Source organism: Hemicordylus capensis, chromosome 6, assembly GCF_027244095.1.
Source record: "Hemicordylus capensis ecotype Gifberg chromosome 6, rHemCap1.1.pri, whole genome shotgun sequence".
Taxonomy (NCBI): Eukaryota; Metazoa; Chordata; class Lepidosauria; order Squamata; family Cordylidae; genus Hemicordylus; species Hemicordylus capensis.
In genome coordinates, this window is record NC_069662.1 from 17,643,114 (window position 1) to 17,656,770 (window position 13,657).

At 45.1% G+C, this 13,657-nt stretch overlaps 1 protein-coding gene and 1 long non-coding RNA gene across 3 annotated transcripts; one reads left to right on the top strand and one right to left on the bottom strand.

The window, feature by feature from the left end:
- The first annotated feature begins 1,666 nt into the window (after nucleotides 1-1,666).
- On the top strand, nucleotides 1,667-9,574 carry CDIPT (CDP-diacylglycerol--inositol 3-phosphatidyltransferase). Of its 2 annotated transcripts, none has more exons than XM_053263797.1 (6): nucleotides 1,667-1,805; nucleotides 2,817-2,951; nucleotides 4,999-5,152; nucleotides 6,116-6,197; nucleotides 7,032-7,113; nucleotides 7,217-9,574. In XM_053263797.1, the coding sequence occupies exons 1-6, from the start codon at nucleotides 1,763-1,765 to the stop codon at nucleotides 7,366-7,368; spliced, it is 648 nt and encodes a 215-aa protein (XP_053119772.1). In that variant the 5' UTR covers nucleotides 1,667-1,762; the 3' UTR covers nucleotides 7,369-9,574. The 2 variants fall into 2 exon arrangements, with proteins under 2 accessions (XP_053119772.1, XP_053119773.1); XM_053263798.1 differs by having other exon boundaries at nucleotides 1,674-1,805; nucleotides 2,902-2,951.
- LOC128330642 (uncharacterized) lies at nucleotides 1,801-8,742 on the bottom strand. The gene is made up of 4 exons (XR_008310183.1): nucleotides 8,674-8,742; nucleotides 6,930-7,345; nucleotides 2,894-2,967; nucleotides 1,801-2,273 (listed from the first exon to the last, which is right to left on the bottom strand). It is a non-coding gene; the product is annotated as an uncharacterized LOC128330642 (long non-coding RNA).
- Nucleotides 9,575-13,657: the final 4,083 nt, after the last annotated feature.

Sequence of the window (13,657 nt, forward strand, 5' to 3'; positions counted from 1 at the left end):
ACGTCTCCCATCACAACAGTACTGGACAAGAAAAGCCACACTATGTGAAAGGGTCTCTTTAGTGTATAACGGTTGCATTGTTTCCAGGTATTACAGAGATAATTGCATCATAATTACTTCTAAGTGATAACAATAAACTGAGAGCCAGTGCAGGGTACTGGGCAGAGTGCTGGAGTTTAGTCAGGCCTGGGTTCAGACTTCTTGTCCTACATGCAAGTGGGTTAGTCAACTCCTTGAGCTAGTCAATGTCTCTACCAGGTTAACCTACTTCACAGGCTTCTGAAAATTTAAAAAAAACTGGGATAAGGCCCCTTGCTGAAAAGTCACAATACAACTGTGACAAATTCTATTGCAGGGTTTTCAAACTTGGATCCCCAGATGTCAGACTACAACTCTATCAAAATGGCCAAATGTTATTTGGCTGGGGGTGATGGGAGCTGTAGTCTGGCAACATCTGCTGTATTGAATCACATCATTAGGCACTATTAGTCCCTTAGAGCAAAAGCTCTTTTAAAGAATGTTGGGCATTAAGATCCTTTACATACTGTGACTCTATGGTTCTTTTCACCCCTGTGCCAACTTCATCCATTCATTCTTTATGGGTGTTATCTCTCTCACTAAATGTTCTCAAAGTGACTAGCAAACACAAAACAAATACAGATAAAACCACAATAACTTATCAAATAAAAATACCAGTTAAAATATACAAACAGCAAGCTGGAAAATACAAGGTCTAAGATATTACGGTATTACAATAATACCACCACTATTGTGTCCTGCAACAAGAAGTTCAGAAGCCCATTTAAGGTATAGATTTGACAGCCTTACAGTGTGGGAAATAGAATTTCCTCTCCGTCGTTTCTGATTGGCTTGGAAGAGTCACTCCGGTTAACAGAAGAGGCGGATCCCAAATGGTCACCACAGAGGAGGCCACAAGCTTAAAATTTTTTTTTAAGACTTTTAAAAATGGGTTTTTAAAAAAAAACACCAATTTCTGGTGGAGGCTATAAGTGTAACCCACTTTCTCTTTGATGACTGGGACTTTTCTAGCAGCAGTCCTCCAAGAGCTGCGATATCCCATTTTAGCATAATAGGTGGAGGGAGTTGGCCCCTCTAGCCTAAAGAGTGGTTCTGCTCTGTGGTGGGATCAAACCGACACCAAAGGCTGGGGTGGAGGTGAGGAAAGTTGCTTCCGGATATGTCCGAGTAGGAGAGCGGAATGGAAAGGAAAAAGAAGCAGTGTTGACGCCAGCATGCATATGTGTGGAATTCTTGTCTTAAAATAAAGTGACTCTTCGCAGCAACATTCAATTCTTTCTCTCAACTTATACATTTTATTTTTTAAAGTAGTCCTCCCCTCTTTGCATTTCTGGTACAGTCCAACCTAGTAAAGGGAGGAATTAATCACAAGCGCTTTTAAAGAGACAGCAAACATTTTCTTTCTCTCACTCTCTCTCTTTCCAACTTGAAGAGAGCCGCCGAACGTTGCGGAAGCCGGGAAAAGCTGGTGCAGTCTAAAGGAAAAGCAGGACAAGAGAGAGACACACGAGAGGTCCGGGGCTCCTGCGGTCCCTGGGAGGATAGCGGAGCGGCTTGGGAGGGCCTGGCAGGACTCCTGGGTTCCCTGGGAGGGGTGTGTGTGTGTGTGTGTGTGTGTGTGTTGCGTGGGTGTTACACGATCTAAATCTTACATTGGACCCTGGAGCAGGCGTTGCAGGAAGGCTTAGACCTCCACAGAGCAGCAGCTGCACCCGCCACTAAGATGACGCAAGAAAACATTTTCCTCTTCGTCCCCAACCTCATTGGTATGTAATGGGCTGGGTGGGCGCCTGGGTGGGAAGGGTCTGCGAAGGAGCAGTATTGGCACCAGGCGCACGTCTTCAGGGCAGGAAAAGGCCTGGTTCTTGATTGGGGCGGGGCGGGGGCTTTGCCAGGGGTGGCCCTGCCCGATGGGGTGTTTCATGCTCAGAGGCGGTATATCTCCGAGTATTCGATGCTGAGCACTGGATGCCGCCTTGAGGTTTCCTGGAAGTATCTGGCTGGGCCTTTGATCGGCTCCTACAGGGTGCTGCTTATGCTCTTAAGGGGTTGTGGCTCGCCTGTGGCTCTGCTCCCTTTTCTCCTCTCCCTCAAAACACTGTCCCATCCGGTCAACTTGCGCGGCTGCTGTCTTCATCACTGGCAGTGTTGCTGTTGCTGTAGCTGAAGGCTACAGATCACTCGCCTGTCTGCGACCTGGGTCAGCCTGGACATTTCTGCACTGTCCTTATATACTGAAAACGAAGGGGAGAAAGTGTCCCTAAATCCCAGAATACATTTCTCTTCCTCTCCAGCCCCTCTGCAGAGAGCGCTGCAGACTAATTCAGGGGTGGCCAACTCAAAGCTCTTCTTCAAGGTGTTGTGATTCAGTGTAGCTGGGGATTATGGGAGTTGTAGTCCAGCAACCGCTGGAGAAGCTCAGGTTGGCCACCCCTTGATTTGAGGTTTAGAGCCTGGAATGTCTCTGGCTTCAAAAACTGAGAATTGGGACAGTGGGTAACGGTGTGGGTGGCAGGAACCTGCTGAGAACATGGGAGGCTGCCTTCTACCGAGTCGTAAGTCCATCTAGCCCAGTGGTGTCTGCTGTCACTGGCACCCTGGCAGTGGCTCTCCAGGTATTCAGGCAGGGGCTTTCCACGTTACCTGCTACCTCATCTTAAACCGGGGACCTTCTGCTTGCAGAGCTATCACTAGTGCAGGGGTGAGGGTGGGGGCTGCTGGGTGAAGAGTAAAAGATTCAAATACATAGTCTTTTCTCCCTCCTCTTCCCTTTGCAGGTTATGCCCGCATCATCTTTGCTTTTGTGGCTTTCTATTTTATGCCAACATCCCACTTGACAGCATCTTTTTTCTACCTGCTTAGTGGTTTCCTTGATGCCTTTGATGGCCATGCAGCCCGGGCTCTTAACCAAGGTAGGTTCCTTCCTTCCTGTTTGCACATAATAGCAGAGGGCAAATGAGTATTTTATGAAGGGAGTTGATAAAAGATGCATTAAAACACTGTTGGGTGGGCTTTCACCCAGCAACACAAACCACCCAATGATTTTTTTTTAAACCAAGAACAACAAAAAATGGACATCCATTTTTTGTTGGTTTGGGGTTTTTAAAAACAAAAATCATTTTAACAAAAAATCTAATTTAAAAATTGGATTTTTTGTTAAAATGATTTTTTAAAAAAATGATTATATAATTTTAATTTGAAATATATGTTAAAGCTCACAAGATCATTAAGAATAGGCATTATAACTGCTAATTATATATGATGGATATAATTGTTCATAGCAGTATATACAAATGAGAGGTAACTGACAGGTTCAGCTCTCTCTTTCTCTCTGCTAGTTTGTGTAAAGGAGGAAGAGTGTGAGTTGGTCATGCCCTAACTGCTCTTTAAAAGGACTGGGACAAAGAAGGTCAAAAATTGAAGTGGAGGAGGAAGGCTCTGGAGATAAAATGCAAAAAGGGGAAAAGAGTAGAAAATGAATCAAAGACAAAACTGAGTAGACTATTTCTGAAGTCCTGTGGAATAATCCTGAGTCGTGTTTGTACAATTTAAAAGTCTTTTGGGTGATGGAGATTGTCCTAATACTGTGTGACAATATATCCCCCCAATATCCTTGATTGAAAAATGTTTTGCCTTCCAATGGCTACACAACTATCTCATGAACTTAGCTTTGGTTACTAAATGAAATGATCAGATCATTGTTCTGTTTCTTGATCAGAAGAGCCCCTGGTGGCGCAGTGGTAAAAACTGCCGCCCTGTAACCAGAAGGTTACAAGTTCAATCCTGACCAGGGGCTCAAGGTTGACTCAGCCTTCCAACCTTCCGAGGTCGGTAAAATGAGTACCCAGAATGTTGGGGGCAATATGCTAAATCATTGTAAACCGCTTAGAGAGCTTCAGCTATAGAGCGGTATATAAATGTAAGTGCTATTGATGTAGCTGCAAAATTACTCTGAATTTTTTTCAAATGCCAGTGTGGTGTAGTGGTTAGAGTGGTTAGTGCTGGACTAGGACTGGGGAAACCCGAGTTCAAATCTCCATTCAGCTATGATACTTGCTGGGTGACTCTGGGCCAGTCACTTCCCTCTCAGCCTAACCTACTTCACAGGGTTGTTGTGAGGAGAAACTTAAGTATGTAGTACACCGCTCTGGGCTCCTTGGAGGAAGAGCAGGATATAAAATGTAAAAATAAAAATAAACAAATCAGTCCTTTACAATATATGATGTAGCTACTTTCTAAACATAAAATGTACATCTGTCTCTGAGTAATAAATAATTACTTTTTGGCCCACCAAGCCAAAAAGAGCTCAACAGCCATTGATGGCAGTTTACCAGGGACTGAGTGGACCGCCTGTTTTTGCTGCCTGCCTAGGACTGCAAGAATTGCTGATGTACATCCAGATTAACAAAGTATGGGTGCTGGCTCAGAAGTGCTGGTGCTGCTGAAGGGGTTCTAATGCAGTACAAGCAAATGGACAGGGACAAATTTCAGTTACCTCCCCTTTCCCAGAAGCACTTTGTGCCGCCTGAAAATATGTCCCTGAGGGTCATGTAGCCCTACTGCTATAGGTGGGAACTCAGCACCAGCACTTTGTAGTCTGGATGTCGGCCATCAAGTTGTGGGCAGGTGACAATATGTGGCTGGTCAACCATATTTATTTGTTTGTTTGTTCGATTTCTATACCGCCCTTCCAAAAAATGGCTCAGGGAGGTTTACACAGAGAAAAAACAAATATGAGATGGCTCCCTGTCCCCAAAGGGCTCATATTCTAAAAAGAAACATAAGATGGACACCAGCAACAGTCACTGGAGGTACTGTCTTGGCGGTGGATAGGGATATTCAGTTTGGTGGGTCACCAGTTGAGCAGCCTGCTGTATATTGTATGAGCACCTCCCTCTCAGTGTGTACATTCGGCACATGCAGCTCCCGGTCCCTCCTAATGTATGCCATTCCTCCCAGGCACTCGCTTTGGCGCCATGCTGGACATGTTGACAGATCGCTGTGCCACCATGTGCCTGTTGGTGAACCTGGCTATGCTCTACCCTGAATCTGCCCTCTTGTTCCAACTCAGCATGAGCCTTGATGTGGCTTCCCATTGGCTGCATCTCCACAGGTATCTGCTAGGAAAGGGGAGGGGTTAACCTTAGCAGTGCAAGGCACATGACCTCTTGAGTACCTTTGGGGTCGGGGGCTGTCCCTGATCTGAAACTAAGGCTACAGTCCTATGCACAGTCCTAAGCCCCATCCATTGGGACTTACTTCTGAGTAAATGTGCTGTATGTTTTGTAAGTGATTGGGCTGTAACTTTTCGCGTTCCCTTATTAGCCTTGCAGTGTTCCAAATTAGCATAATGTGTTCCTTTCCTTCAGAATTGGCTTGCAAACGTGAACCCTCTTCAAATGGCAGAATAAGCTTGTGGTACAGTCTTTCCTGGCCTGCACCACTTCAGACTGTAGATTGGGGATTGTGTGTATGAATGCTCTCCCACATATTATTATTATTATTCATTATTTTCGATTTCTATATTATATACTATATATATACTATATTTTCGATTTCTATAACTTTGTGAATCAGATCTGATCTCTGCCAGTCACTAGGTGTCACTAGGTGACACTCACTAGGTGTCCTTAGGCCCGCGGTGTGCTCTCAGCCTCAATCCCCCACCATCTGCAATATAGTGTTAATACTGTCCTACCTTATAGGGTTGTTATAACAGTTACAAGAAGATATTATACAGGAGGCCTGTTGGACATTCTAAAGCACTATATATATTTACAGTTGGTGAAAGCTAGCATATGGCGGGGGCAGGGAGAAGCCTAGGGGAACATTTCTATACAAGTTGCAAATTTTCACTCTTTCCTATATCTGGTAAAAAAGAAAGAATAATAATAATTTTTTAAAAACCCAGGTCTGATGGAGGTGTGAAAAGAGAGGCTTTTTGTTAAGCCGAGATAGGAAGATCCAACAAAGGAAAAATCTGGACAGGGGGAGGAGTGGAAGGGAGTGCTGCAGTTTGGGAATGTGTTGGGAGGAAATGCTAAGAGCAATTAACTCCTGTCTCTGCCCCAACCAGCACAGTGGTAAAAGGTGCTGAGAGCCACAAGAGCATTGACTTGTCGGGGAACCGGATCCTACGGGTCTATTACAGCTCCCGGGTGAGTGATATTTCTTACGAACTCTTCTTGCTGAACGTCTTCCTTCTCTGCCCTTTCCCATCACATCTTTGCAATCTCCCAGCTTCCTATCCCTTGGCATCCTCTGCTCAAAATAATATCCGAGACCTGACCACCACTGCCTCTCATAGTCTGAATTGTGAGATTCCCCTACTCTCCTCTCTCCTCCTTCCCCATCTGCCACTCCCAGGATTCAATAACCATCTTGGAAGGAATGGACCGTAAGGGTGACTTCATTCGGAAATGCCCAGTAATGCCCAGTGAATTATAGGAGAAATAGTGCCTTCCATTTATCCCTATTATATTTTGCTGTCTCCTAGAAGAGGGCATCTATCTTCATCTGTGGCTATTGTATCTTAAGTTGTACTAGTAGATTCCCTTCAAATTGGAGAAGATGGACTGAGTGTCAAAGTGGCCATTTCCCCAAAAGCCTTTGGGACACTCTGAGTGCTGTTTTGTGATAACTGACTGTTGCTTTTATTGTACTCGTGGATTTCAAAAATATATATTTATATACTGTATAATATTGTGATACTGCATGGTTTTTAGGATTTATTTATTTAACATATTTTTATACCGCCCCAAACTCACATCTTTTGGCGGTTTAGGATGTTTGTAAGCTGCCTTAGAATGTTTTTAATATTAAAAGGTAGTCAATATTTTAATAACACACTTATCTTTTATAAAAGCATGTATTTAGGTGCATGCACATACCTTGATTATCCACTGAAAGTGCGCACACACATGTGCAGATTGTCTACTTTATCCTTTTCCCCCTGGTCTGCTATATCTGATGTGGTCTTCCTCTTTCTTCAGCCCGTACTCTTCATTATGTGTGCTGGTAACGAACTCTTTTATTGTATGCTGTATCTGCTGTGCTTTGGCGAAGGACCAGAAGGTGAGTATAGAGATCTGAAGGGACTCTTCAGTGAGGGGCTGGAATTCTAGGGCATATCAGATGACTTCACTTCCACCCACTTCTTTTTCTTTGCTCTTTCCAGTCCTGCTGGTGCACCTGGGTCTCTACCGCCTGGTACTGTGGGTTTCTGCCCCCATAGCCATCGCCAAGAGTCTCATCAGCCTAATCCACTTGGTCTGTGCCTCATGCAACATGGCTGCTTTGGACGCTGCTGAACGTGCAAAAAGGAAGTAGCATTTAAGGATGGCGGTGGTGGAGGAGGAGCATCGCTCCTCTCGTGCTTCCTGTGGGACCAGCTGCCAACCCTTTCTGTGATGGGACGGGGCTTTGCCTCGGATTAACCACTCCAATTGTGCAGTTCTTGCTTGATGTGATACCCCAACCCGTGATGCTTTGTGACCTGTGTGGGATGATGGGACAGGTCCTGCTCCTCCTAGCTTCCTCCTTCATCCCCATAATGCTATGCAGCATTTAGGAAACTGTTGGCTGATGGGGAGGAATTTACCTCAGTAATGGGTTGAAAGGGAAGACTCTGATTTGCCACTCCGAGGGCATCTAATTGTCATTTGATGGTTTACAGGTCTATGCCTCACACCGGTGGTGTGTCTTTGGCAGAACAACATGACAGAAGCTCTCTGGAGTCCTGTCCTAGCTGTTTGTTTTCCAAAACTACAAAAAAATATGGGAGGGTACACATGTATGCATATCATTCCCAGAATTATCCAAATAAGGCCATGGGCAGCCTGTGGCTCAGTCACCATGTGGCTGTGATTTACTTCTGAACATACCAACAAGTTTGAAAGTGATTATCCTATGCTCTTATGAGGTAGCCCTATAGAGGCCTTGAGGGCCCCATATTCATGGTTCAGTATTGTCCCCTTGGGATTGCTAGTGGTTGCCCCATTTAACCTTTGTGCCGCCATTTGCATTGCTGGCCCAGGCTGCCCTTTCCCGCAGTATTTTCTGTCTCGCATGAATGGTTCTGCAGAAATGCTTGACCCTCAGGTGGCCATATGAAAACAGCTGTTTGAAACCCTGTCCCTAGTACACCGACTCCCCACAATGCTTTGCTTCCAGAATGTCCGAATTTCTTCCTCTGCCACCATCAACTGTTTTGTTATACAGATGAGAGGCTCTATACTCTGGGGGAGCAGAGGGCACAGAGGAGCCATTTTGTGATAGTGGCATGGAGGATTCTTCTAGTGGCCAACAGCCCTTCTTATAACTTCACACACCACTCAGACTAACTGTAGTCAAAACCTGCTGATCCTTTTCTCTCAGTCATGTGTTGACACTATTGAAGGAGTGAGGTAAATAGTGACCAGTGTCAACATCCATCTTGTTTACCCATGAGACCCTCGTTCTTTCTTCTGGCCTGCCCCGAATGCCCTTTGGGGGGCAGACTTGCACTCCTGTTTCCTCTCCTATTTCCCCAGTCTATTAGATTCAGTTGCCATATTGTGTCATAGTTTTCCCCTTTTTGATCTGTTTTCAATGATGGCTAGGTTTACAATGATATGGTAGCCATCTTAGACTCACCTAGGTCTTTGGGGCTTCTCTCTCTCTCTCTCTCTCTCTCTCTCTCTCTCTCTCTCTCTCTCTCTCTCTTTAAAATCCATCTATTATATTAATTCTGGGTGTGCCTTGGAATGTGTGTCCCAGAGCCCAGCTGATTGGCTGGGTGGCGGACGCACCTGATTGGCTGAGGTGCACCCAGGAGGATTGGTTGCCACGGCAGTGGCCCAGCCATGGAGGCCAGAGGTGGTGGGCCTGGCCCGGCCACCGAGGCAAGGTTCAGGAGTGGGGAAGGGGGGGGCAGAAGTGGCAGTGGTGAGGAGAGGTGGCTGGGCCTAGAAGCAGAGACTGGGGCAGAAGGGGGTGGGGAGAGGTAACCGCCGGCCCCAAAGAGCACACAGATGCTTTGTGCGGGGTCGGATAGTTTGCTCATATTAGCAATGGGATTTGGAGTGACTGTTGAGGTAGTGGAGACAGAGGAAGAGGTGGCGGCAGCAGGATTGGGCAGGCATATTAGAAGAGGCAAGTTAAGGAGCTGGAGTGGCGCTTGAGACTTGGCAGCTCTCCTGGAGCAAACAACTTTGGGTAACTGGTAACTCGCATCCTTGTATATTAAGCCAAATTAGATATATTTGCCACCCGCATCCCTCAGCTAGAGTGGATGGGGGAGGGGGACCGTTTAGGTTGGGGTAACTATTCCTTCTTATTTCCCTGAAGGGGTCCCACACTGTCTCTTTCAGGATGGGGGACAGTGTTACCTTGCAGTGCCCTCTCCTACCTTCACAGTGTCACTGCCACACCTTCACGGCCACCCCAGTTGTATATAATTTGTATGTGAGTTTTTAAGAACAAAACCTGGTGCAATAATAGGCCTCTCTCTTTACAGAGTGGGAGTTGCTAAAATAAAGACAACTATGTGACCATCTGATTGTGTGCCTTCATTTGGTGTTTCTGAAGTGACTGTTCTACATAATGGTGATATGGGCACAGTTCCCAGCTCAGAATTTAATCTACAGATTGTGGGATAAGACAGTATGAGCCCTCTCACAAAAGCATGGAGGCTGTACAGTGTTGCATTTAGGCACAAGCTAAGCAAGCTACAGCTTAGGGCCACGCATCATGAGCTGCCTCTGAATAAAATAAAAAAGACTACATTCAAGTTTTACATAATGTACTTCCGTTAAAGGTATTTGTAATGCAAATAGGTTTATTGCAAGATAACTGTTGTTGTTGGCAAAGTTGCAACAAAAAACTATTCTAAGTAAAAATAAAGCTTTTTTCTATTGTCCTTTTTTGTTTTGTTTATATATGTATTTAATACTATGGGGTAGTACAGTCTCCACAAGAGTGTGCTGCTGGCAAACCCCGCCCTCAAACTTACAAGCTTTTTAGCCACATTGTACCAGAGGAAAGCATTTGTCTGAGGAATCAATCATTGTGCATGGGGAGAGTTTCTTCTCAAGTACAACATTTGCCTCTGGCTGACATGATGAGGAAAATTGTTCAAAGAAGTCCCATTGAAACCAAGACAAGTTAGGCTTTAAGACAGGTTAGGCCTCACTCGTCTCTTTAATTTCAGTGGGATTACTTTGAATACCTTTCCTAATGTCAGCAACTGTCTGTGGGCAGAGAGTGGGGGCCAGGGCTTGGTAGCAAGCTCTCGTGGATTCTGTACCTCAGTACAGCCTCCACACTTTTGTAACAATGGCGCAGGGCTACAATCTAGAGGGAAGAGGAATAGTGAGCAGGGCAGCCATGGGTGCTCTGGTGACAAATCCTTCTCTCCAGTTGTGTAAAGGGTTTCCTATGGATGACAACTCTGGATACTTCAGTCTAGTTCGTGTAAAACAGTGGGTAGAACTGTTCCTGGACTATACCACATCAGACTGTAGGCACGGCATTGTGTTTCTGAGTGCTCCTCTGTGCTTTCAAAAACCCTAGCTCCATTCACATTAAACACACACACACACACACACACACACACACACACACACACACACACACCCCTCTCGTTACCCCTACCCCTCCCTGGCAGAGTGTGTGCTTTGCCTGCAGAAGCTCCCTAGTTCAATCCATCAGGGAAAGGCCTCTGAAACTCTGCAGAGCCATTGCCACTCAGTGAGGACAAGACCGGCTCAGATGGATTAACAATCTGATTTAGAAGCAGGCAGCTTCGTATGTTTGTAAGTGGTGTAGTCTAGGAATAATTTTACCCCCATGCTGGCAACTGGTGTGAACTAAGATTTCTTAAATGAGAGCAAAGAGCAAGAGTTAAGAGGAGTAGTCAGGGACACACACCCCAATAGGATGAGGGGTCCTTGACTGATCCTTTCCCCCCCCACAAGTTATGGAAACAGAAGCAGAATTGTTAGCTAAGATAGCTGGTGCTTTGTCTAGGGGCCGGAGAATGATCCAAGACTGTCAGCAAAGGGGTAAAGGTGGTTTGACCATAAAAGAGTAGATTTGGGGTGCCATTGAAGGAAGTAGAGGAGCAGACAAAACTCAGTCATGGGCTGTAAACTTCATTCAAAAGAAAGAGAACTGTACAAAAGGATGGACTGATGGCATAGTCTTCAGCCTTCTTATTTATTTATTACATTTATATTCTGCTCTTCCTCCAAGGAGCCCAGAGCGGTGTACATAGTTACGTTTTTCCTCACAACAACCCTGTGAAGTACGTTAGGCTGAGAGAGAAGTGACTGGCCCAGAGTCACCCAGCAAATATGGTTGAATAGGGATTTGAACTCGGGTCTCCCCGGTCCTAGTCCAGCACTCTAACCACTACACCACACTGGTTCTTAGACCTGGGGCCCACAGTGTCATCCTCAATGGGCTAGTTTTAACTTTTTAGACATACTATATATACAGTCTCTCTGTCTTTTACCAGGTATATCTGTGCTATGGCCATGTTGTTTAACAGTCATTCCTTTTCCATAGGAAACTCTAGGAATTGTAATTCCAGAGGGGTGGGGCAGTGTAAAGAGCTCTAATGGGATTCTTAGTACCTTCAACAAACTGCAGTGCCCAGGGTGATGGGGAGAAGCCAGATAACTAGTATAGAACTGGTATAAAAGTATAGTGGCACACACACACACCCCTTTCTCATGCACACACATACACACCTCTCTCCCTCACTCATCTTTTTAAATTTATTTTTAAAAGCAAAAATGTGGAAGTGGTGCCAAATGCAGTACAAGACACCTTAGGTCAGACCATTATTTGCTGATGGATCCTAAAGAGCAATGTACTAATTAATATCAAGAAGCTCTCCTAGATGAGTTCCAAATGTGATTTCTGAAGTGCTGAACTTGCTTTGCAATCAGCTGTGATGCTTCCAATTTCTGGATCCAAAACACCACAGCTTGGATGCTGTTTGGCTATTGCCAAAAGCATCATATAGAACCTTCCTTTGTATCTGTCTCCTGATAGGGCTGGGAGATCAACCCAGTACTCTTTCCTAGTGAGTGTTGCTTTCTGGTTCCTCCCACCCCTCCTCTTGAAAAAGGGACCAGAATAGATGCTGTCAGTTGAGTAATTATTGTTTTGTCTTTTTTGTGTGGAAACCCCAAAGAGATTCTCCTCCACTGCTCCGATTCAAGAATGTGTACTGTAAAGATTTGGCTTGGCAGTGGTACGTGGGGAAAGAATCTTGGTGTGTTTAGTAGACCACAACTTGAACATGAGCCAGCAATGTGATACAGCTGCTAATAAAGCTTATTGATTGATTGAAACTTCTTATATACCGCCTCCTCCAAAGACTCTAGGCAGTGAACAACAGAAATATCAACAACAATCAATTAAAAAAAAAAATTAAAGGGCAAACGCCTGGCGAAACAGGTGGGTCTTTAGAAGGGCCTTAAAAGCAGCCAGGAAAGGGGCTGAATGAATCTGGCGGGGAGGGGGAGAGTGTTCCAGAGAAGAGGGGAAGCCAAGATTAATGCAGTCTTGGGCTGCATTAACAGAGGCATAAGTTGTGAGAAGTAATCCTTCCACTCTGTTCTGTGGTGGTCAGAACTCACTTGGATCTCTGTTTGCATTTCTCCACACTGCATTTTAAGGAGGACACTAATAAACTGAAATGGATTCAGCAGGCCACAAAGATGTTAAGGGGAGTGGAAAACAAATCTTAGGAGGAATTGTGGAAGGGCTGTTACCCAGAAGGAGCTGACTTGTTCTCTGTTGCCCCCAGGTGCTGAACTAGAACCAGTGGGTTGAAATTACATGGAAGCAGATTCAGGCTCGACAGCAGGAGGGATTTCCTAACTGTAAGAGCGGTTTGACAATGGAACAGTTTCCCTTGTGCAGTGGTGGGCTGTCCTTCACTAGGAGTTTTCAAACAGAGGCTGAACAGCTCTCTCTCAGGGATGCTGAAGCAGATTCTAGCACTGAGGAGGGGGCTGGATTAGAAGACTTCCAGGGTCCCTCCCCACTTGAAAGTTCTGTCATGCTATATATAGGGCATGCACAACAGAATGGTGGAGTCTCACCTGAGATGCAAAATTCAGCAGCATGAGGATTTTTGCATTTTTAAAATCAAGTTTCTGACCAAATGGCTGCACCCATAAACATGTAAATGTTTGACTTATGCTTCAGAAGATGAAATGATAAGCCAGTGAGGGATGTATAGCCTTGTTCCATAGTTAACAAACGTGGAATTAATGATGAAAAATGAAAATGAGTTGCATCTACAGTTGTCCTTAAACTGTAACATTCAGAGCATAATTAAATTGCAGAATTTGGTTTTCCTTGCTGTAGAATTTTTGAAATTTTTTTAGTACAATGTTTACATAGCCCTAGCTAAGTCAGTGGAACTTGCTATTGTCTTTGAGCAATCATAAGAGCAACCCTGCTGGATCAGGCCCAAAGGCCTATGTTTCTGACAGTGTGCTGTTTCTCACAGCGGCCCACCAGATGCCTCTGGGAAGCACACAGGCAAGAGATGAAAGCATGCCGTCTTTCCTGCTGTTTCTCCCCTGCAATTGGTATTCAGAGGCATCCTGCCTCTGAG

Coding starts and splice junctions, on each gene's coding strand:
- CDIPT (XM_053263797.1), top strand. CDS start 1,763: ATGACGCAAGAAAACATTTTCCTCTTCGTCCCCAACCTCATTG. Junction 5,153..6,115: donor CATTGGCTGCATCTCCACAG/GTATCTGCTAGG, acceptor TGCCCCAACCAG/CACAGTGGTAAAAGGTGCTG. Junction 7,114..7,216: donor CTTTGGCGAAGGACCAGAAG/GTGAGTATAGAG, acceptor TGCTCTTTCCAG/TCCTGCTGGTGCACCTGGGT.